Here is a 24,817-nt window from a genome sequence, read left to right on the forward strand (position 1 = left end):
CTACATGGATCTGCACAGGGTCTTTGCCTATATAGTATGGCTTCTGGTCAGCATTGCTGGTTTTTTGTTTGTTTTGTTTTTTAATGGAAATCCTAAGTGAACAAATGAGTAAACCTCTGTTTCTTGTGCCTTCCAGTGGGTTATTTTCCTTGTGTTTGTTTGTTTTGTCCAATTCTAATGTGTTAGTTTTTGTTTTGTCCTGCTATATTTTGTTTTATTATTATCCATTTTTTTCTACTGAGCAACAGGAAGGGAGTGGATTTGGATGGGAGGGGAGTTAGAGAGAAGAAGAGGAAACTGTAACCTGAATGTATTGTTTGAGGAAAAAAACTTATTCTCAATAAAAGGAAAAAATATCATGACCAAAAAGCAACTTGGAAATTATTTGTCTTGTTCTTCCTGGTAACAGTCCATCACTCGTGTCAATTATCAATCAAGGAAATATATCACAAGCCAATCTGGTGAGGGCATTTTCTCAGTTAAGGTTCTCTCTTCCACAATGACTCTAGCTTGTGTCAATGTGACATAAAACTTACCAGTGCACTCTCTGGGAAAAGAATCTCTCTGCTGTAGTTAGATGATGGATCTCAGAAATAATCCCTGAGCTTGATCCACATCATGTATAAAAATAACTCGGAATGCATACAAGACCAACAAAAATGCAAAACCCTAAACTATGGAATCCTTTGAATGCCTGTCTTCAATCCCAGAGCATATAAGGCTCTAGGCCAGCCTTGCCCAGCCACATAGAGAATTACAAGCCAACATGGGCTGTGATCTATCCCTCCCTCCCCCACCCACCACACACATATATTACACACACAAAATTAATAAAAAGAAAAAATATAAAAAAAAAACCAAAACTATAAAAACTAGAAGAAAATAAGCATAAAATAAAATTTTGTAACTTTAAGACAGTATTAAAAGAGAAAATGAAAGAAAACTAAACATTTTGGCTATTATATAAAAATATAAAGCTTTGGGGCAGGCAGTTGTGGCACACATCTTAATCCCAGCACTCGGGAAGCAGAGGTAGGTAGACCTCTGTGAGTTCAAGGCCAGCCTAATCTACTAAGCAAGTTCCAAAACAGCTGGGGCTACACAGAGAGACCCTGTCTCAACAAAATAAAATAAATAAGTACAACAAATAAAACTTTACCTTTTAAAAAGACAGTCTTTAAGTTCATGAAAAAAGCCAGGTATGATGGCACATGTCTGTCATCCCAACTCAAGCACCCAGAAGACTAAAGCAAGGGTACAGAAATTTATGGTCTAACCTTGACTACTACAGCCACACCTGTCTCAAAGAATAGGAATGAGAGAGAGAGACAGAGAGAGAGAGAGAGAGAGAGAGAGAGAGAGAGAACACAATTTAAAAGAAACTATGACAAAATAAGCCACCAAGTTGGAGAGTCTTATATGGCTTTTTATTGCTGTGAAGAAACACCATGAACATGGCAACTCTTATAAGGGAAACATTTAATTGGGGCTGGCTTACAGTTTCAGAGGTTCAGTCCAGACAGTTCAGGCTGATACAGTGCTAGAGCTGAGAGTGCTGTGTCTTGCAGGCAACAGGAAGGTGACTGACAGTCATTCAAAGGGAAGCTTGAGCAACTGAGACCTCAAAGCCCACCTCCACACTGACACACTTCCTCTAACAAGGCTGCACCTCCTAATAGTGTCACTCCCTTTAGGGGCCCTTGGGAGGAGCCAATGCAAAATAGATATTGTATGAAGCAAGAAAACAAAAATACCTTGCATCTGGAATATAAAAAAGAGCTCCACAGTTCAATAAGAAAACAAGCATCTCAACGTAAAAATAGGTCAAATGCTTTATATCAGAGAAGAGATGCCGGGGGGGGGTGGACAGACATGGGAAGGGATGGCGTTCAGCCTTATTGGTCACTGCAGTGAGCTGATGCTGCCCATCTACTGGGTCGATAAATACAAACCAATCTGTCAGAGTTCGACCCACCTCTCCCAGTCAACCCCACAGCTTCCCAAATTGCAAGTGCTTTTGCACAAAACAGTGTAGCATGTGAATACAGCTATGTACCGATTGCTGATACGTTGATCATGTCTAGATTGCTTATCGTACCTAACGCTGTGTAAGCGCTAAGTGAACAGCTGCTGTGTTGTTCGTGGAATGATGACAAGGAGGGAGAATCTGCATATGTGTGTGGCAGATGACTTTTCTTCCCAAGTACATCTAAGTCCACAGATGAAAATAAGTATAATAGACCGGGCAGTGGTGGCGCACGCCTCTAATCCCAGCACTCAGAAGGCAGAGGCACATGGATCTCTAGAAATTCGAGGCCAGCCTGGCCTATAGAGTGAGTTCCAGAGCAGGCTCCAAAGCTACACAGAGAAACTCTGTCTCAAAAAAACACCACTACCACCAGCAACAACACCAATAATAATAAGTATTATAATCTGAGGGCGCTGAGTGTTGTCGAGCACACAGCCATTCTGAGCTGCCACGCTCTGTTGTTGGGTGTACTCAACTGACAATTCCACTGTTTCTTGTGAAGGAAGAGTGATGAAGCAGTAGCCATGTCTATAGGTCCTTGGCCAGGAGAACCCTTCTGAGGAATGAGGAGCAAAGCGTGTAAGCCTGCCACCCCAGCAGGAGGGAGTGTACAGCCCGTGCAGCCTGAATTCAAGAGCCCTCTGGGCTGCGCAGTGAGAAGGGGATAAGGAAGAACACAGGAGCATTGTGGCACTTGCTAGCTGGATCTCTTCATCAAATTACATCCACCTGCACACTGGGGGGGGGGAGTTCACCTTATGGAAAAAGAGACCTCACTGAACATGGCTTTTTAAATAATGTAAAATAGGAGCTGGGAATATATAGCTCAGTCGCTAGAGTGCTTGTCCAGCACACGCCAGGCCCGGGGTTTGATCTCTTGCATGGCATAAACCAGGCACGTCTGCCTATAGTCCCCATACTGAGGAAGTGGAGGCAGGAGGATTAGACATTCAAGGCCGTTCCCTTCATTTCTCCCCCTTTCAATGGTACAGAAATCAGAGAGGCTGGCAGGTGGTGCGGTGTAATGGTGGAGTGTATCCTCGACATGGATAAAACCCTGGGTACCATCCACAGCTCCAAAAGAAAAACTAAACACAAACGCATGAGCCCTAAAGATAATGCCTGGTGGCAGCATAAATCAGCCATGTGTGAGACCCCAGCATCACCCAAGAAAATAATGCACTCTCTTAACATCAAAGAGTCCACCGATAGAAGGGACATAAGGATGCTGATGTTCACAAGTGTTTCTTCCCACCCATCCCATCATCGCTCAGCGGCTTCAGGCATCCTATGTTCCTTGGAAGACAGTTTGAAAAGTAACCAACCCTCTTAGGCCAGGTATGGTTGTTATTCTGGTCAGGTTTCTGTTAACCGTGACAAACACCATGACTAAAAGCATCCTGGGGATAAAAGGTTCTGTTTGGCTTACACATCCCAGTCACAGTACATTGCTGAGGAAATTCAGGGCAAGGACTCCAGCAGGAGCAGAGGCAGAAACCATGGAGGAGAGCCACTCAGTGGCTCACTTCCAGGGATGCTCAGCTTGCTTCCTTACACAACACTGGACCACATGCCTGGCATGGCGCGGCAAAGCCCACGGTGGGCCCTCCCACACGGGTCATCAAAGAAGAAAACGTCCCACAGATGTGCCCACGGGCCAACTTGATGGAAACAATTCCCTAACGGGTTCCCACTTCCCAGGTAACTCTGGTTTGTGTCACACGCACAAAAACTAAACAGTACAGTGTTGCGTCTATCTGTTATCCCAGAACACAAAAGTCCGAGGCAAGATTGTGAGTTCAAGGCCAGCCTGGTCTACAGAGAAAGTTCCAGGATGGTCAGGGCTGCGCAGAGAAGCCCTGTCTCAAGAACACACACACACACACACACACACACACACAAGTCAAGGTAGTGGATCTGATTTGGGGGACAGCTTATGTCAGATGCTTTTGTAAAGGCCTTTCATGGATAAGGAGACTGAAGCAAAGGGAGATAGCTTCCCTTTGCTTCACCAGTGAGCTAGCATCAGACCTGGAATTCCAGTTCCAGGCACTTGCTCTTCGGAAATGCTGCCAAGTTCTAGATTCCACTGTGTGTGTGCCCTGAGGTGTCACCTGTGAATGACAATTGGATCCCTCCAATTGTCATTCACAGCCCAGTGGGGTTAAGGCTCCCAGAGGGGACTGTGGGTGAAACCGGATTCCACATGACTTGGAGCTGACACAGAGGCTGTCTCTACCTGAAGAACAGTTGAAAGGCTTGCCTCTGGGGTGTGGAGGAGTGTTCTGTCTGGCTCAAGTGCTGAGTTTTACTCTGGTCACCCCTCCAGGGTTCCGCCCACTGCTGGGCAGATGGCCTGTCCAGTAACTCTGCTAGTTCCTCGCTTGACAGGATGAAACGGATATGTCTGCATCCTAGACGCCGGCACCCCTTCAGGAAGCAGAGTGGGGAGGAAGCCAAGGGCGTGCTGAGCCAGGACAGACTGCTCAGAATGCCCCAGCAGAAGCCTCCTGGAGGGCATGGGCAGCCGGGCCTCCCACTGTGCAAATGAGAAAGTCAGGTCCAGATGAGGGAGGGGGCTTGCCTCCTCCTCAGGCTCCTGGCATCGCCTTCTGGCACCCCTGCCATTATAACAAGTCACTTAGCATCCAAATCCTCTTTTTTTTTTTCTCTCCTGTCTGTTCCCACAGTGATCCCACAGTGATACCCTCAGATTCACAGAAACCCTCCCGCCTTCCGCCTCAGGAGTACTGGGATGTACCATCACACCTGGATAGCATCCCATCTGTAGGATGGGGATGATGATAGCCTGGAGGAGGCCACCGATCAATCCTGCTCATGTGACTATGGTTGTGATAGCCCTCCTGGCGTGTACCAACTAGTCTGGGTCTCAGGATTTAGCTCCTCTCAGCTGAGATGTGAGGTGAAGCCCCTGTTTCAAAGTGGGTCTCCTCCTGGGCTGCTGGAGGTTCTCAGACCAGCAGCAGCACCAGCCTCACCCAGGAGCTGGCCAGAAATGCAGCCGCTCAAGTGTCACCCAGCCCTGACCAACAGGCTCTGTCTCCTGACAAGGGCCCCACCCCACACCTGAGAAGCCAGACTCATCGCTTTTCCTTCCTTTCTTCCTCCCTCTTGTCATTCCCTTCCATTGTTATCGTTGTTGTTGTTTACGGAGACGGAGACATGGGTTCCGGCTGTCCTGGAACTCGCTCTGTAGACCAGGCTGGCCTCGAACTCACAGAGAGCCACCTGACTCTGCCTCCTGAGTGCTGGGATTAAAGGCGTGCGCCACCACCTTCCCTTTTATTTTTATTTCTTTACTTAAAAGTGTGTATGTGGGGGAGGTGGGGTTCCTAGCCGTGTTGCCCAAGCTGGTCTCAAACCCTCAGTCAAGGCATAGTGGCACATCTATTATCCCAACACTCAAGAGACCCTTGCAGCAGGGCTACCCTGAGTTCAAGGCCAGCTGGAGCTACATGTCACCAACATAACAAACCAAGGATCTAGGGCTGGCTCTGATGGGTAGAGTACTGACCGGCACACTCAAAGCCCTAGGTTGTCCCTGCCACCATGTAAGTCTATTATGCCTGTACTAGGAAGCAGGAGGGTCATTCTGCTCTATTAGGATTTTTGAGGCCAACCTGGGCTATAGGCCCTATCCACAAAGAGAGAAAGAGAGAGGGGGGAGCAGGGAGGGAGGGAAAGAGTCAGGAACACCTGGGTTCGAAGCTCAAAAGACACCCCAGCCCCCGCTCCAAAGCAATGGGGACTCCAGAGCATAAATGTGTGCATCAATGTGCAGTTTTAATAAAACAGACACTTGGCTTTGACCTGTTATTATAGGCAACATGGGGCTGAACACAATTTTTACCATTTGGAAAATATTCCATGAGTTTGTTTTTGTTTGTTTGTTTCCGAGACAGGGTTTCTCTGTGTAGGTTTAGAGCCCGTCCTGGAACTCGCTTTGTAGACCAGGCTGGCCTCTAACTCACAGAGATCCATCTGCCTCTGCCTCCTGAGTGCTGGAAGTAAAGGTGTGCGCCACCACCGCCTGGCTATTTCATGAATTCTTGTTGTCCATCTCATAGATAAGGAGGCTGAGGAGGGTGGTGGAAAGTAACAGAGACATACTCCAAACTGTGACCTCTGTGGCCCCAGGCTTCTCTGCCTCAGTAGAACCTGGAGTTGTGATGAATCTGAACCCCCATTCTCCTGGTTTGCTCAAGGCCGTTGCTTTCCAATCAGGCACCAACTGGGAGTTAGGGACCCCAAGTCTCCTTCTAAGAGGCAGAGGAGGCATAAGAAGGGTTCTGGCGGCTACACATGGTCAAAGCCATAGACACAGTTAGCTACAGTCACCAGGTAGCCCGCAAAGGCTGACGTGTGGGTCGCAGTGACCAATGGGCTCTGCTCCCTTTCAAGCTGATGAAGACAGCCAGGACTCTAGCTCAGATGCCCGCTGAGCCCAGGAGGAAAGAACGGAGAAAAGGGAGGGTGGCAGCGACCAGCAGTCCTTGTCACAGCATGGCCACTTTATGGGTGAGAAAGTGGCAACTCCGAGAAGTGTTGCAACTTGTTTTTTATTGTTGTTGTTTGTGGTGGTGGTGGTTTTTTAAGACAGGGTTTCTCTGTGTAGCTTTGGAGCCTATCCTGGAACTGGCTTGTAGACCAGTCTGGCTTCAAACCCTCAGAGATGCCTCTGCCTCCCCAGTGCTGGGATTAAAGGCATGCACCACCAACACTGCACTGTCGCAACTTGTTGAAGGCTGTAGAGCATTTACACATGTTTCTGGAGTTCAAGTCCAGGTCTGCTTGTCTTCCAACCTTAGATCTTCCCATCTGCCTGGGACTGCCTGAATTTTGAGCCTCCCATTCAGAGTCTTGGATTGCAGAATCCTTCCTACAGCCTCCCAGACATAGCCCTGAAAGAGAGGTTGTCACACTTGTGGCCCCGATGCTTTGCATGACTTTTCTGGGCAATGAGGTAGCTAGGGACAAATCTGGGATTTGAAACCCATGCACTTTATCTCTCTCACCCAAAAAAAATCAAGTACTTTCTTCATTTCCAACTTCAGGGATGTCAAAAGCACCACGCCCCTTCAGGAAGGTCTGGTACTCCATATAGGTAGACTGGCATGACAGAGCTTAAATAGCTGATAAAACCGTAAGCTATGGCTGAGAAATGGCTCGGTAGCTTAGACTACTTGTGCTCTTGTAGGGAACCGGGGTTCAACTTCCAGAATCCACATGGTAGCCCACAACCATCTGTAAGTCCGATTCCAGGGGTTTCCAATGCCCTCTCCAAAGGCACCAGACACACATGCAGTGTGCAGGCAAAACAATGGTACATATAAATTTAAATACGTACATCTAAAAAATAGATAAATATAAAAATGGATCAGTGCTCGGAGGAAGCATCCATTCTCATGAAACCCTTCATGTTATGAACCCTGTTATTTGCTCTGGGGCGTTGAGTAAATTCCTTAAATTGTCTGGGCTCGGTAGTATTTTCTGTAAAGTGAGGCTGACCAGGATCCATACCTCACAGAATTAAAAGATCCAGTGCTGGGGAGGGGACACAGAGGCAGGTGGATCTCTGGGAGTTCTAGGCCAGCCTGACCTACAGAGTGAGTTCTAGGACAGCCAGGAATATGTACAGAGACCCTGTCTCAAGAAACAAAACAAAACAAATTGCCTCCAACCATGCTTGACAGAGTTCTTCCAGTCACGTGGACTCAGTCATTAACAGGCTATCTGGTAGGGAGTCTAAGACAGGCTAAGTATTGGGGGTCCGTCTGTGAAGTGTCACCCAAAATTCATTTCCCCATTGCAGAAGTGGAAAGTGCATCAGCCAGTGATGGCTCAGAAAGCAACTTAGAGAAAAAAAAATTGCAGCCAGGCACGATGGCACACACCTGTAATGGCAACACTGGGGGAGGGGGGAGACCTGAGTCAGGTTGAGGGTTCAAGGCCAGCCAGAACTACATAGTGAATTCCACCAGCCACAGTGTCAGACCCTGTGAAAGAAAGAAGGGGGCGGGGGAGGGAAGTTACGGGGTTGGGGAAGAAAGAAGAGGGGAGGGAAGAAAAGAGAGAAACAGGGCTCAGACTGGAGTCGCGATGAGAAACGCCTTTGAGCCTTAACACCCCTTCATCTACAAGGCCAGGCCAATACAAGCCAGCAGCCTCGCCAGCTAATGGAGCAAGAATGAGAATGTGTGAGTGTGCACTGGGACTGGACACCAAACCCAGGGCCGGGCCGGGCCGGGCCGGGCAGGAGCGTGGTGAACAGAAAGGGACACAAGGAGTCATTGCTGCAGTCACCGATCCAAAGGTCAGACCCAAGTGCTGTGTCCTGGAGCAGGAAGGCTTCCGACACAGCCCAGGAGCTGCCACCTCATCCCTCTCTAGTCCCGTTCTAGAATGTCAAACTGGCTGACAACCCACCTCTGGGAGGGCCTGGGTGTTGGTCGGTCAGAGGCAGCTAGTACTTGGCTATGACTTCTAGGACTCAAACCTTGGTTTCCCTGACTGAAAACAGGGAAGTACTACTAAACCTTTTTCATTGTTTGTTTGTTTGTTTGAGACAGGGTCTCTCTCTGTAACTCTGGCTGTCCCGGAACTTACTCTGTAGACCAGGTTGGCCTCACAGAGATCAACTTATCTCTGCCTCCCGGGTGCTGGGATTAAAGGCGTGCACCACCACGCCTAGCTAGTTAACCCTATTTTAAAAGGAACTTCTTATTTTGGAATAATTTCAGTTTACAGGGAAGTTACAAAGGAGGCTCACCCACCTACGTATGCCACTCAGTTTCTCCCCTTATTACCATTTTATGTTAGTTTGGTGTGCTTGCCACAACACAGCACGAGATTGTTGCCCATTGAACTCCAGGTTAAGTCGGACTAATTGTTGTTTGCATTTGAACGCCAGCCATTCCAGCCCTATTTTAACTTTATATCTGGAAAGCAGCTCTTGCTCAGCTGTCCAGGTTGGCCTTGAATTTGCTGTAGCCCACCCCAGGTTTGAACTTGAAATCTTCCTGCCTTAGCCTCCCCAGTAGCTTGGTTTACAGAACTGTGCCACCCAGCCCGGCTCAAATTATTTGCCTTTCATTATTACTAACGTCCTTTTTCAGTTCCAGGTACCACACTGTCCTGCTTAGGAAGTCCCCTCCCAGCTCTGGAAAAACGGAAGCAGGCCATCTCACTAAGGGACCTGGATATATCATCCTCACATAGATACTGTGCTGTGTGACTCTTGAACAATGCTTTGCCCTCTCTGAGCCTGTCCTCTTCAGCTGCAGAAGGCAGGTGACCGCAGCCCTGCCTGAGAGGACCCTGGGAGTAATCACAGGAATTCTCCGGGAAAACCCCCCGCAATTCTCCCCACCCCCCCCCCGGGCCCCCCCCCCCGCCCCCCCCCCGTGGGGTGCCCCCCGGCGCCCGGGGGCCCCCAAAACCACCACCCAAAAAAAAACAAAAAAAAAAAAAAAAAAAAAAAAAAAAAAAAAAGGGGGGGAAAAAAAAAACAACCCCCCACAGCCAAGGGGGGGAAAGGGGGGGGCCCCCCACCCCCACCCACCCAACACCCCCCCCCCCCCCCCCGGGCCCGCGCCCCCCCCCCCCCCCCCCCCCCCGGGCCGCCCCCCCCCTACAACAACCAAAAAAAAAAAAAAAAAAAAAAATTTTGCGTCCTCCTCCTCCTCCACCCGGCCTCCTTTCCTTGCTTAGCTTGTTGGGGGGCAAACAAAAAAAAGGAGGGGGGTGGGGGTGGGGGGGGTCCCCCCCCCCCCCCCCCTTATTGTATAGAGACAGGCTACACTAGCTGGCCTTGAGCTTGTCTCCATCCCACAATGCTGGGATGCACACTCTGCTTGCTGTGGATTCAAACTGGGGTGGGGGGCGCTTGCTGCAAGCTTGTATCCCAGGCGCTCTAACCCACTGAGCCAAGGCATCTTCCCTGCCCTTTGTTCTATTTATTTATGTTTGTATGTATCTAAGTAAGGGCCTGTGTAAGTTGGTTCTTGCCTTTTACCACATTAGTCTTTGTCTGGTTTATTGTTTTTTCAGTGTGTTGTTACTGTTGCTGTTTGAGACAGGCCCTCACAATGTAGCCCTTCCTGGCCTAGAACTGATGCTGCAGTCCAGGCTGGCCCCAAACTGACAGAGAGCTGCCTGCTTCTGCCCCTCAAGTGCTGGGAAGAAGCTCTGCCTCCCGCATGCTAGGATTTAGGGCCGGTGCCACCCCTTCCCCACTCCATCTTGTTTTTTGGGAAGAATCTCTCTCCAGTTTCCGGCCACCATGCTGGGTACTCCAGGCTAGCCCACCCATTAGGCTCTCCAGCCCCTGCCTACCGCCTTGCCATAGGAGATGACAGCATCTGGGTTCTGAAGAGCAAACTGGAGTCACCCAGCTTTGGAAGCTAGTGCTTTTAGCACGAAGCCATTTCCTTGTGACCCTCTCCTCTACCATATCTCTTATTTTGGAAACAGGGTCTCACGTATCCCAAGCTGTCCTTGACCTCCTCATGTGGCCACAGATGAGCTCTAAGTTCTGACTGCTGGCTTGACATGCATGCATCACGGAGTCCTGCTTGTGCGGTGCTGGGCATCCATCCTGAGGCCTCATGCTTGCTAGGTGCAGAGCTTTGTCTCCTTCCTCCTCTGGCAGGAGCTATGAAGTCACCGCAGCTGAGATCACTAAGGAAGGCCCTAGTGCTGGTTCCCAGGGGTTGTCGCTGGGATCTGTCCCCTTTGCTTGCTTGTTTGTTTACTTTCTGGGAGGAGCTGATGATTAACTACGCATTGTCCTCCCTTTCCCAGCCAGAGCCATGTGGAAAAGCCAATGCCATCACCTTGGTTGCTACAGCAGCTTTCCTCATCCAGGAGGGTATTGGGCAAGGAACCCAGCACTCAGCCTGGGTCTGGTTTTGAAAGGAAGCACAGGACTGTTCCCACAGCAGCTCTGGTGTAGGATTCTGTTTCCACAGAACCACAAAACAACAGCAGGAGGGACCAGCGAAATCAAACCACGTCACTCCTGCTTAACAGACAGTATGAACAGCAAACTGTTCGGCCATGGGATGAGGCCATGGTCCCGAGCTCTGTATGGCCATGCTCATGGTTCTCTGACATGGAGGACGGCTAGGCTCTGGGCTGCTGGAGGGTCTCATCCATCCATCCATCCATCCATCCATCCCTCAGTCCTCCCATGACCCACCCACTCACCCATCCATGGCATTTGGCGTTCCCCTTCAGCAGGCACTGTGCTCGGTGACAGAAGAGCGGGGTTTCAGCGGTTGTTGGCCACTGGGTTCTCCCAGAAAGCTAGCCCCGAGTCTCAGCCACAGTTTCCTACAGTGCACCGCATGTCTAGCTCAAGGTAGGTACAATACATGCCTGCTGAGTGAACCGTGGAGCCCTCGTTCTTTTGCTAATGCTTCTGTGTTTATTACTAATACCACCAAATTATTTCCGAAGCTATTAATGGAGCTGAAGGCTGCGGCGTTTGGATTATTTGTTTCAAAAGCAGTTTTCATTGTCATTTGTTACCAGGAGACTGTACGGTGGTGGTATGTGGGCTGAGAACACTGGCTATGGAGTCTAAGGGGCCAAATTCATGTCCTAGCTATGAGTTGGCTCCTCCTCCCGAGCGGCTACTGAAAGACACTTGAACCTTCACTTTCTCGATCATAAGACAGGAAAACCCTTGGCTTGCCTAGTTTACTCAACTGGTGTGTGCTCAAAAAGAGGGAAACTTCTAGAAAGTGTGTTGTGAGTAAAAGTGAGGTGGAAGAATAAAACTTCTAGAAAGTTCCAAGTGTAATAACACACACCTGTAAACCCAAGCCATCACAGGACTGAGGCAGGGGGGTTGAGTACAGTGTCAGCCTATGCCAACACACCCCACACACACGGGGAAGGGGGAAGGAGAGAGGGGGGAGAGAGGGAGAGGAGAAAGACCCACACACACACACACACACACACACACACAGGGGAGGGGGAGGAGAGAGAGGAGAGAGAGAGCATTATTCCAGGACTTACAGAGAGTATGTTATGACCTACTCAAATGGCAGGTATGTAAAGGACACAAGAGAAAATGAAAGCCAGTGACCCACTCATGGCCACCTTCTCTCAGCCAGGTGGGTGTAGCTGTCCCCTGATCTGCTCTCAGGAGATTAAATGTATGTGTCTGTGATATCACATCAGCCTGGCCAATCCTGACCCATATTTCTCATCTGATACATGCATGTAACAACAGTACAAAGGGATGTTGTAACCTTAATTGCTTGCAGTGTTTTGAAATCCTCAGATTAAAGCTAGGGAAGTCCAAAGTATTCACTCTGTGTGCCCAAGGGGTTACACCAAGCCAGCCTGGGTCCCTGGAACCAGGAGGCATTGCAGCACTGGGTTCTGGGGTTCGAGGGTCTCATGTAGCTGAGGCTGGCCTTGAACTCCTGATCCTCTTGGCTCACCCTCCCAAGTGCTGGGATTAGAAGAACGTACCACCACGCTCTGGCCAGCATCCTAGCCGTTTGCTCATTTCCCACACGGCTTCTGACTTTTTGTTCTTTCTCCGTTCTTTATGGTTCCCGGGTCCCATGAGCCACGCCACAATGACTCCGATAGCAGGGGTCTGTTTTCCTACGTTACAGCTAGCTGAATGCTAGCAAAGGACAAAGAAGCGTCCCCTGGCACTTCTGCCAAGTTTCTAATGTGGGCCCAGAGCTGGCAGTTAGGCTTCATACGCCTGTCTTGTTAAAATTTCATCTCATCAGAAAATCTAGAGCCATCCAATCCCAAGCGGCCAGCCCTAAACATACACACAGAATAGCACTGCTAAAGGGACTCATCGGATTGTGTTTACGTGTGTGTGTGTGTGTGTGTGTGTGTGTGTGTGTGTTAACAACACTTAAAGAAAAGGTTGTGGGTTTGAGAAGAGAGAGAATTGGGGAATATGGTAAAAGGGTAGAGATGGTGTACATACAGTCAGCACTCATGTATATAATACTCACTTTCTTTTTTAATTTAAAAAAATCTATCTCATGAGCCAAGCACACTAGCCCACATTGTAACCCCAGCATTTGGGAGGCTGAGGCAGGGCTGGGTTTAAAGGCAGCCTGGGTTACAATAGTAGTACCCTGTCTTAAACAAGTCAATTATTAAAAACAAACAACCAAAACAGGAAACACTGCATCCCATAGTGGGTGCCTTGGAAACCAGTGCCAAGCAGGGATAGACAGAGCCTGGGAACCCAGGTCCTGTTCTGTATGTCTTTATGAGAATTCACTGGACATGGTGTATGGTGACTTGTCCTACACACAGCAGTGTATGGAGGTCAAGGTCAGTTCCCTTCTCTCACGGGGTGGGTGGATCCTGGGAGTCAAATTAAAGTTGTCAGGCTTTGCAGCAGGCACCTATTCAAGAGTCATTTCCCAGGCTCTGTGGCTTTGCTTACCTTTGAGAATCTCATAGTTGACTTGCAAAAATACATATGTTGTTTTGTTTCTCTGTGTAGCCCTGGCTGTCCTGGAACTCAGAGATCCACCTGTCTCTGCCTCCCAAGTGACGGGATAAAGGGATTTGCATAGATTTTGATCACACCCACCCCCCACTTCTCCCCAGATTTACCACCAGTGCCCTCTAAATGCCCCCCTGATTTTCTATCTTCTGAATAGCCCAGATCCCAGTTTTTGCTGTCCATGGGCATGGGGCCACCAACCACCTGCAGGGCCTCAGCTTGGGAGGAGAATTTTGAGTCCCTCCCTGCCTCTTACTCACAGTTTTAATCAATCTGATTCGTTAAGAGATTCTGGAGACACAGTGCAGCTAGAAACCTAACTCAGCCATCTTCCTTAACTCTGTGCCAGGTCAATGTTTTCTAAGCAGTCTTTCCTTGCCTTCATATTTATACTTACAGAGTGGGCAGGGGTGGGAAGAAATGTCATTATTCTTACTATAATTAGGTCTAAAGTTGGAGGTACAATGTCTTCTGGAACCTACATCTATCAAGATGAGCGAAGGTAGTAAAGCTCTGTTTGGAGACTTGTGACATTCTTCTGGGGTATTCTCTCAAAGTCTCCATTTCCCTAACCTAAAACGCTAAAAGCCAGAGAATTCTTTTTGTTGTTTTTGAAACATTCTTGCTAAATAGCCCAGGCTGGTCCTGAACTCTTGACTTGCCTGTCTCAGCTTTCAAAGTATCGGGATGACAAGACAGGTATGAACCATCCACACCTATCAAAAGCCAGCTAATTCTTCAACTCAAAAATCCACATTAGGGAAAAAAAAAAAAACCCAAAAAACAAAAACCAAGCCGGGTAGCAGTGATGATACATGCCTTTAATCCCAGCATTAGAGAGGCAGAAGCAAGCAGATCTCTGTTCCAGCACACCCTGGTTTACAGAGTGTGTTCCAGGACAGCCAGAGCCACACAGAGAAACCCTGTCTTGAAAAAAAAAAAAAAAAAATTCAATGCTTCCAAGCAGCCCATACCGCACACCAACCTCATTTTGCAAATGGATCCCACCAATTAAAGTGTACAAGCTCAGTGTCACATACACACAAAAAAGCAGGTTCCAGGCTGGCATACTGGCACGAGCCTTTAAATTCAGAGACAGGAAGATCTGAGTTCAAGGCCAGCCTGGTCTACATTGCAAATCACATGCCAACCAGAGCTATATAAGATCTTGTCAAACAAACAAACAAAAACAACCAAACCATAGCTGCCTGGCTCTCCTGTCTTCTGTCAAACCCTAAACCATCTCATTGTGGCCTGTGACAGCTACGGGAAGGCGTCGTGCACACAAAGGAGACTCGGCACACTTCTTTACGAAACCGGATTTATTAAAAGTTTTCTATAAGTCACCAACAGTGTGCCACTATCACTTTTCACACTCGCACAGGAGACCTAGTGCTTCCAGCTGCCCAGGCCAGGGAACCTATCACTGATACAAGAGCTGGGCAACCCCAACAGGGGCCTGTCCCTGCTCCTCCCCAAGTCCCACAATCCTGCCAAGGTCGTACGGCCAACAACCATTCACATTTCACATGGCCCTGGACACACAGGTTCCTCACACAGACACAGACGACAAAACAAGCCTCGGAGTCAAACAACAACAACTGGACATATGTATAAAAGGTAAAATGTATGTACAAATATAAAGTACACAGTACGTGAGGTATACAAGGCATTCTCACAATGTTAGTAGTCTGCCTAGGCATAGCCCTTGAAGATGCCCGCCTGCTTCTATGCTATTTCTCAAAATACAGTATTTTTGTTACCCGTTTAACCACTTAGTTTCAGCACTGTCCCAGACAGTGACTGCTATTTCATCTGGTTTTGTTTGTTTGTTTTGTTTTTTAATGCAACTTCTGGCAGCTTCTTTGAGAAGCTTCATTTCTTGCAAGGAGTAACTGTTTCCATCCCCAGCAGCATTCAGGCCAAGGCTGGGTTCCCACCTGTGGAAGGAAGTTGAAATAGGGGATTCCTGGCAGGCAGCAAGAAGGCAGAATTTCCACGGGGTGGATGTTAAAAGTCCTTTCCAGCTACATCTCCGAGGTTCACTCTGTCCCTCCAAAGCCAGCATCACAGATGGATTCACAAGCCACACAACACGTAAAGTCCAAAGAGCCCATGACAGGGAGCTGAAGACCCTGGATACCAGGGGCACAGCATCCCACCGGAGGGCGGGGGTCCAGTTTCATTCTGGATGTCTGAGACTTTTCCAAGGCTGGCTTTCTTTAAAGCCTAAAGACGGTTCACATATGCTCCTGAGAGAGCACCCTTGTCCTCACACACAAAATGTTCCACCCGGAGATGGTTTCGGGGTGAGGGGCAAAGGCTAAATGCTATATTTGACGAGCGCCTCAAGAGCTAACAGATACCAAGTGATCAAATTAATTTAAAAAAACAAAACAAAAACATTGCTTCTGACAGAGCTCAAAGGTTCCGAATCAGCCAGGAGTTTGCATCTCCCAATATTTTTCCACGATTAGCCGGTGGGTGCTTTCATAGCTGAAGAGGACAGGCTCCAGGGTGGGGGGAGGGGCGCGGCATTATTGCATAGGAGGTCTTGGCAAGTTCTGGGGAACAGTCTGGGTTCGGGCAGGCTCCAGAGCTTCTCCATCTGTCCCAGCACCGGGGCAGTCACGGGTGAGTGTACAGCCAGGGCGAGGGTTACAAAAAGAAAAACTTCTGGTTGGAGAAACCACAGCAGCAATTGGGGCGTTCAAAGACAAGTTCAAAGATGGCAGGTCTGTCGCCCCAAACGATTTGCCACCTTGTTAAAATGCCACTGTGCCATGTGCTTCCTTTTCCATTCAAATGTTCAAGTTCATTACACACCCCCACGTGGGATGGCCATACGCTTGCTCCCATTAGCTTCCAAACACGCGGCGGGCGCCCTTGTATCTGACGCTGGGACAGTCAAGATGTTCATTGAGAAGGGGACACCCCTGCCGAGGAGCTAATCTGAGTATGTGACACTCAAATCAGGTCACTCAGCCCAGAGAGGTGGCACCACATTGAGCCCCATAGGGACAATAGTGCGCTGTCCCCACATCTAGCTGGCACCGTGTAAGAGGGCCTGCCCATTAGAAATGGAAATACCATGTGTGAGAGTCACGAGGTTTCTGAGGTTGTTTTTGGGATTAGCACAAGAAGGGACTAATGTCATTCCCCTCTTGGTATTCGGGAACAATCTGGTCCAAAGCTCCCATTTCTGAGTCAACATACCCTGGTTCCAAGACATAGTCAAACCAGGGATGGAGCAAGATCTCAGGAGCTGCGAGTCTCTCGGAAGGTTCTCGTCTCAGGAGGCTACGGATGAGACACCTGGCTTTGGGGGAAACATGCTCAGGAATGCAGAACTGTCCACGGCGGATTTTGGAGAAAAGGGCACTCGGGTCTGAGTCGTGAAATGGGTATCGTCCAACCAAAAGTGTATAGAGCATCACCCCGAGGCTCCAAACATCAGCTGCCTTCCCTGAGTAGGTCCCAGTAGTGTTGAGGATCTCAGGGCTCACATAGGCTGGGCAGCCATGCTTGTCTGACAGCGCATCATCTTCACCCTTGATGATGTGTGTATCTTCCAGGCTTTCCAGCCTAAGCTGGGTTCTGTGGGAGAGAGCAATGGAACGATTACTTTCAGACCAGCTGCTACAGAAAAACAAGGCCTTTCCAATAACAGTGCCCACAGGCACTCACAGCCAAGGCCACAGGAATGTCATTTACCCCTTCATCCAGTAAGGGCTGGCCTACAAGCACCCAAGACCAGTGATTTCACAAACCAATACAAACTGCAATAAATATTTGCAAAGTATTGAGAGGCCTGGGGCGGAGGGGTATGATGCAAAGTCTCAAATAACATTCATGATGCTAGAGCTTGTAAGAGATATCCTAATAGGGTTACACAATGGACAAAGTTCACATTGCAGAATGGAGAGCTGGTTTCAGGGGGAAGACTGGCATGTTCTATGGAAGCTGTCAGGGGAAAGCAAACACATGTATCCTCCTTCCTCAGGTAGGGCCTATGTCTCCTACAGGCCACTAGTCTCTTGCCACACACTGACTGCCCAGGCCAGTTGACACTACTGCCCACACCAAGGAAATTTTGTTCACCAGATGCAACAACCACAATAGGAAAGTTGCAAGGACTGTTTAATTATATTTATTGGGCTGTCTTACTGTAAGAACACTTACTTAGCTAAGACAGAGAAATTATGTGAAGAAACACAATAGATCTGAGGACTACAGGGTCCCTAAACGGACTGCAGATGAATGTACAATGTATCCTATACGAGTCTCTGTTTTGTGAGGACTCACTGTTGAAGAAGTCAGTGGACAATGTAAAGGAAAGCACAGAAACAAAGGCTAAAATGGAAAGAAACTATAATCTAGAAGACCTTTGGTCAAAGGAATGCTTACAAAGCCGCAGGTGCCTCCTTATGTAGAACCAGCCACCCACAATCTCCCAGATCCCTCACAGCCACGTGGGGAGCCTCTAATTTCCGGTGCCTGCTTCTCCGAAACAGACCTATTTCAATAAGTCACTTGTTGTGAAGTTACATGCAAACATTTGGTCAATTCCTTTTCCTCTCAAAGGTCTGGTTTCTTTCTTCTTCTTCTTTTTTTTTTTTTTTTTTTTTCCTCTCTTTTCCAGCCTTCCTGTTCCCTGGAGTGTGTAGTATACATGTGCTAACTTCGGTGTGTCCTCAGCGTGACCTCCCTGTTATGTAAAATACCCATTGGTTCTGTAAACGGAAAATATGACTCAACCCACACTGCCTGCCCCTGATTGGCTCCTGTAGTACTAAAACCCTGCACCTGTGCTGGTTACATGAATAGCGTCAGCCTGCCGTTGCTTAACCCTCGGGTTACCAAACCCTATACCCATGACACTGGCCTGTGCAATGCAGATTTCAAAAACCAGTGAGGGGGTGTGTAGCACATGTTTCAAAAAGAAGCATCAGCGTGTTATCAGAGAGGCACATTCCAGGAACTGGACGCTTCTTCATGGCAAACGTTTGCTTCTCTTTGCTAATCAGTATGTTTCAATGGCTAATGCAAGGTCAGATGCTGACTTGTATTTTGAGGGCTTCAACATTGTACTTTCTCAGGGGGCCCTGGGGTTTTATTAAAGGTAAAAGTGACCAGGTAGGGTATGTTCATTCAACGAAGTCACTCACTCAAAACAAGACAGTTCTACAGTCTCCATCTCCCCAGTCTGTCTACAGAACAAAGTATGGGATGTCTCACACAGCTTCCCGAATTCTCCTGGTAAAACCTCCACTTCGAATCTTAATGTCTCCTTGGTCCCTTATCAAGCACATCTTGTCCTTTATGAGGTAAGCCAAGAACTATATTTAGTAGTGCATGCTAGCCAACTTCCATTTATTATTCAATACGGTTATTTTCTGAAGATGGAGCCGATGAGACGGCTAAAATCTCACCAGAAAATGTGAGCAAATCATTACGAGGCGTGGGGGGGGGGGGCTAGGCTAAAATAGCACAGGAATGCAGTGTGGTAGGGATGGCTGGAATTCTGCAAACACAACAGCCTACCCAGCTCTGCAATGCCTTCTAGGCACAGCAGAGCGGCTTGGTGGAAGCAAGCATTTGACCACCTCTTGGAGTCAGTGCTTTCCCGGAGGTGAACACTTTTCACCCCCAGAAGACTGACAAGAGGAAATAAGCCTGAGCCTGGGAAAGAAGTAGGACGGGCATCTGGTCACCAGGGAGCATCCACAAAAGGCCCAAGGTATCTATCTCTACGCTTCGCTACACTCCATCCAATAGGGCAGGGAATGAACCAAGCTTGACCGTGAACTTCCAGAAGCACGACTTAATACTAAACCAGGCAAGACCTGAGCCTTGATTTGGCTTGCACCTAACTGCATGACCTGTAACTTCGGGTTTGGTTTATTTTTCTTTGGTTCCAAAGGGCCACAGGAGGTGCTCTTTGTGACCGGGATGCAGCTGCTCACCTCTCCTCTGTGGAGAAGACGAATTTCCTAAGTTTCAGGTCCCCCAGCACAATGGCCGACTGGTGGCAGTGGGCAACGGCAGAAACTATCTGCTTGAAGAGCCGGGCGGCCTCCTCTTCCCGAAGCCTTTTCCGGCTTCGCACATAGGAGTGCATGTCCCCAAAGTCCTTCTCGAAGAAGACATAGGCCTTAGTCTCCCCCAGGATCACTTCCACGATGCCAGTGATGTTTCTGTGCGACGGCAGCTGGATATAAGGCCTGATTTTGTCCTGGTAGTGTTTAATGGGAAACACCTGCAGAGAGAAAATGACCTGTTTAGGGGCCACAAAGACAGGGCCTGCCTGCCAGGTCCTACAAGAAAGCTGGGCTGATGTTCTCAAGCTTTGGACAGTCCATTCTCTCCGCCACTTAACGCAGCTCCAGCTGCTATGATTCCCTTAAAACCTGTCACACCTTGGGATCTGGAGTAGCAACTTCCAAAGCCTACCCGGGCCCATGGGATGATGGGAAGAATCACCGTCCACATATATTTTTGTCTTTTAGGGACCATCAGCTCCTGGGAGCCAAGCCCGATGCAGATCTTCCTAATAGATAATGCTATACTATAAGGTGGCAAAGGGGTTGTACCCCAGCATCCCTGCAAGGATGGAAAGCTACGGTAAAGCACACACGTGTCTCCTGCAAACCCAGAAGGCTCAGCACAACACAGTCATGACATGTGGTGACTTCGGGGCCTCCAAGGGGGAAGCAGAGGCAGCAAACATGGAATGCTGTCATTAGTCAGAAAGGACTTGGAGGGAGAGACTGACATGCTGCCTTAAGCAACCTGCCTATGGCTGTGACTCAGGTGGAGCCAGCCTCGAATTAGCTTCTGACATTCTGACAGCAGGGGATGGGCACCTCTGGAAGCCGTTTTCATGTTCGTTTACACGCCCCCTCCCGCCCGGCCTCCTCCCCGCCCCCCCCCGCCTTGTTCCATCCCCAGAACGGATAGCAGAATGGATAGCAAATGCTCTAAGGAGCTGCTGGCTGGTCTCTTTAAGAGCCTTTTGTTCAGTCCGGTTACTCATATCCTAGACGCAACTGGAAATGGTGACACACGGGCTGTCACCATCTGGATTCAGCTATTATCTGCTCGGAGGAACTGGAAGGGGTTGCACAATGATCCCGACCCACCCACCTCTGAGGTGGCTGCTCTGGTACCAGCTTGGGGGGGGGGGAAATCCCTCTGCTGCTCTCTCTTCCCGCCCCATCCACCCCTCCACATAAGTTTCTCTCCCAAAACTGCTCTCATCCACCAAGAAGAAAAGAGTTTTTCTCTGGGCTTGACCTCGCATCTGAGATTTCACGCGGGCGGACAGTAGGTGGCAGCAGCAAGCGGGAGGGGGAGTTCAGGTGAGTTGCTGGAAACTCAGGAGCTACTTTAACATCGGGGGAATGAAAGGAGTCGGTGGGGCTCTGGGTGGGCCGGAGGTGTGAGCGTCCCGGTCAGCAAGAGCAGACCGTCGTCGGCTACGCGCTCTCCTGGAGAGCCGGGCCATCTCGTATCTAATTGTACTCCTCCTAAGGTTGCAATGAAAATTGCCGGGCGCAAACTAAAGCGAGTGGAAGAGAACCCCCTGGAAGCTTTTCAACACTCCCACGCAGGTCTGAAGCCCCTCCCAGAATTAAGCCCCCCTCCCGCCACCCCCTGGGGTGGGCTGTATTCTGGCCCCAGTCCGAGTTCAAGCCAGAATCCCCTGGGTAGAAGCCCAACACCGTCTACGCAGAGCCTGTGCCGTGAACGTCCGATGGAGAGCTTGCCAGTTGCTCCAAGCCGGGAGGAGGCACCCAATGCAGGGCGTCCTTCCAGGACAAGGGGAGGAGGGGGATGAGAGCAGGGCAATGGCATGGCCCTGGAATCCATTGCAATTCCAAACTTAAATGGAACGCCACGCGCTACCTAACACTGAGCGCCAAAGAAAAGAACAGAGATGAAAGAACTCTAACCCTGCACTTCCTCTAGACCGCCGAACCCTCACCATAACACTCCACAGGAAACCAACCTCTCTACCCCCAAAAGGGCGAAACTGACCAAAATCCCCCCTTATCAGACTCAGTGCCCTTTATCTGTCCTGCCAAAGCCAAGCTCTGGCCGGGGCGTGATCCGGGTGGGCCGGAAGCCAAGCACTTCTAAAGACCACCCAGGCCCGCAACCGCCGCCCCAGGATGCTTACCTTGCAGCGCAGCTCGCGGCCGGTGTGGATGCACAGCGCCCGGGACACATGCTCGCGCTCAGCTAGGGGCAGCAGCAGGTAGTCGGCGATGCGGCTGGGCCCGGGTACGCTCGCACAGCTGCCGCCGGTCCCCTGCGCGGAGGGCGGAGGCTGCGGGCTGCAGGGCGAGCCCGGGGGACTGAGGTAGTCTGGGGGGCTCGAGCACTCAGAGAGGCGCGGACACTTGGCCGCCACGGCCGCCGCGTCGTCCGCGTCCAGCAGGCGTTTGGCCGGGGTACCCCGGGCAGCCGGGAACAGTAGAGCCGGCCCGCGGGGCTGCGAGGCGCCGCTGAGTGCAAAGCGCACGGGACCGACCCGCATCGCGGCCCTGGCCGGAGCGGCCCCGGCTTTGTAAATCCCTGGATCGGCGCTGCGACTTCTTCCAGCCCTCGGGATGGAGTTTGCAGATGGGGCTTGGATCGGCCCCCAAGGGGAGCAAAACGAGAGCCGTTCGTGTCCGCTGGCGTTACACACGAGGACCACGCTGGCCACGCGTCCGAGGCGGGGAGGCCGGCTGGGGTCCCCAGACTCCCGCAGGCACCAGGTCTGGGCGCCTCGCTGGCGGCGGGGGCCGCTATTGTTGCCGAAGCTGTGGCTAGTCCGGGACGTGGAGGCGGCCCGAGCTCCGGGGTGCTGAGCCTCGAGGACTGGATTCCGCAGGCTCGGCGACTTCACAGTGCAAACGCACTTCCCAAAGCAATTAGTCCTGAGTAAAAGCCGGCACAACTTTTCCGCGCCGCTCGGGATCCTGCGCGCTCCTGGGCTCCGGGCGTGTGAGCGAGCGAGACGCGCTCAGAGAGAGTGACTGAATAAGAGTGTGCGCCGCACTGATCCCGGCCAGCGCACTCCTTCTCCTTTTCCTCCACCTCCTCCGCCTCCCGGTGACTCACGCTGTATACACACACACACACTCACACACACTCACAGGCCGGGCTGTGTAAACAGTTGGGAAGCCGGGTTGTGCAATGAGGTGGCTGCGACGACTCCGGCCCCGTCGCCCGGCTCACAGTCACCGGAGCGGAGGGAGGAGACTAGGGGGAGGGGTAGTGGAGTTGGAAGCTGGGACAGTGGGGGTGGCCGGAGGCCGGGGGATGCTCCCGACAGCGCGCGCCGGGGCGCAGGTGGGAACGTCCTGGGCGCGCGCACACACGCCCCCCGGGCTAGGCTGGGCGGCAGGCTGCGCGCACCCTACCGCAGGCCCGCCGGCTCCGCGCTGGTTGCCGAAGGAGGGGGCGGAGGAAAAGCTCCCGTGACGTCAGGGTGCCGGGGAAGTGGGCGGGAGGGGCGGGGCGGCGGGGGCGAAACGACTGCTGATTGGTGCGCGCGCATCATTCACACAACACAATGGATCTCGAGCTCCCAGCCGGCGCGCTCACCTCCGGGCTCCGCACCCGCCGCTGGCCGCAACCCAGCGGTCACGCCTTTACTCTGGTGGGACCTCCCCGCGGCTTTGCACTCGGGGAGCTCCCGGTGGAGCTGTGGGCGCCGCCGAGTCGCGGCTGCAGCCGGAGGAAGGGGCGAGAGGAAAGGTGATGAATTTCATTATCAGTCATTCACCCCCACGCGGTAGTTCCGGGGAAGACCTGTGCGTGGTAGTGAATGTGGCTTTTTTTTTTTTTTCCTTTTCCTGCCTCCTCCCAGCTCTAATCCCCAGCGTCTGTTCGCTTCCACAAATAGAACCTTCTGTTGGATGAAATAAAAGCAAACACTGGGCCTTCTGCTCTGCCTCCACCTCCACGCCCCTCCCGCGCTCGCCGCCCGCCCGGATTGCACGGAAATAGCTTCTCCAGGCTCCTGGGCCGCCCCTTCGCGGTGACTCGCAGAAAGAGCTTCCTGAGCCCCGGCCGGTGGGAAACAAAGGATGTGGGGAACTGGCGGAAGGGGCCCACGTGGCAGCCGCCAGATTCCTGTCTCCCGCCTCCGTACACGCCCTAGGGTCTAGGACGCCAGTGCGGTCCAGGGTATTGGAGTATGGGTCCTTCTATCCACCTTCAGGGATAGTTAGTACCTGCACCCGGACAAGGTCGTGTGTGCACGGTCATGCATCATGAGTTGGGTGCCCTTGAAACTGGCTTACCCTGCTTTGGAAGCAGCTTGCAATCACATTTTGTGTTGTTAGAAATTTTTTGTATTGGTCCCCTCCTCTTTCGCAAACCAGGTCAGTTTGGAGTCCCTGAATCCTCACTCAGCATAGATATCTATTATCAAAATCCTTTCTTGCGCTTATGCTGAATAATTAATTTTCTAAAACCAGGTCAAGCCCAAGAATAACTCCTTTTCATTATTAATTCTCCAACCATTCAACAAACGCTAATTAGGCATCTCCAAGGGTTAGACGCTGGGGATTAGACAATTTAAATTGAACCAGTAATGATAGTTGGCATCAGTTGTGACCTGGGGTGGGGGCGACGGGCTCCTTGTTCTTAGCACTTTGCACATGTTGCCACATTTTAGCTCTGTGGTCATTTCACAGTTACTTTTTGACCCGTTTGATGAAGAAACAGAAGCCTAGACCTCTTAATCTCCTTGCTCTGTCTCCTCTGAACTCTGTCACCTGAGTCTCCTCCTTCGAAGGCTAAGTGAAGCACTCTAGTCTCTGAAGAGACTACAGTTTGAGTAGAAAGGAACCATTCGGGAGGCCTCCATCTGCAAGGCACTGGACCTGGGTCAGGAGAGCTATAAACAGTGGCTGGCATGAAGGCCAGCAAAGGACAGACGGCAGAGCAGCTCCCAGGAAGGCAGGGAACTGACCTTCACAGGTTGTTGAGACCCTGGATACTTGAGTAATTTCTCTAAGCTTGGCGGTGGTGGTCCCCACCTACAGAGTGGGTTCATCTTATTCCCTTCACAACACCACAGACCACCATTGTTCCAGGACACCTCAGCTAAATGTGTCCTCTCCTACCCTGCTCAGCTCTCTGGAATGGCCTTCTCGAACTCTCTTGCCCAGTATGGCCAGTGGGAGGCTCTGGAAGATCATGAGCAGGTGGGAGGCAGGAGAGTTAGTTACCAGGAGACCTCCTTCTCCCAGCTTGGGGCATCCTGC

At 50.6% G+C, this 24,817-nt stretch overlaps 1 protein-coding gene across 1 annotated transcript; it reads right to left on the reverse strand.

The window, feature by feature from the left end:
* Nucleotides 1–15,160: 15,160 nt before the first annotated feature.
* Nucleotides 15,161–22,866, reverse strand: Trib1 (tribbles pseudokinase 1). The gene is made up of 3 exons (XM_051202464.1): nucleotides 21,733–22,866; nucleotides 19,517–19,809; nucleotides 15,161–17,147 (listed from the first exon to the last, which is right to left on the reverse strand). The coding sequence occupies exons 1-3, from the start codon at nucleotides 22,090–22,092 to the stop codon at nucleotides 16,682–16,684; spliced, it is 1,119 nt and encodes a 372-aa protein (XP_051058421.1). The 5' UTR covers nucleotides 22,093–22,866; the 3' UTR covers nucleotides 15,161–16,681.
* Between the last annotated feature and the right edge of the window lie 1,951 nt (nucleotides 22,867–24,817).

Source organism: Phodopus roborovskii, unplaced genomic scaffold, assembly GCF_943737965.1.
Source record: "Phodopus roborovskii unplaced genomic scaffold, PHOROB, whole genome shotgun sequence".
Taxonomy (NCBI): domain Eukaryota; kingdom Metazoa; phylum Chordata; class Mammalia; order Rodentia; family Cricetidae; genus Phodopus; species Phodopus roborovskii.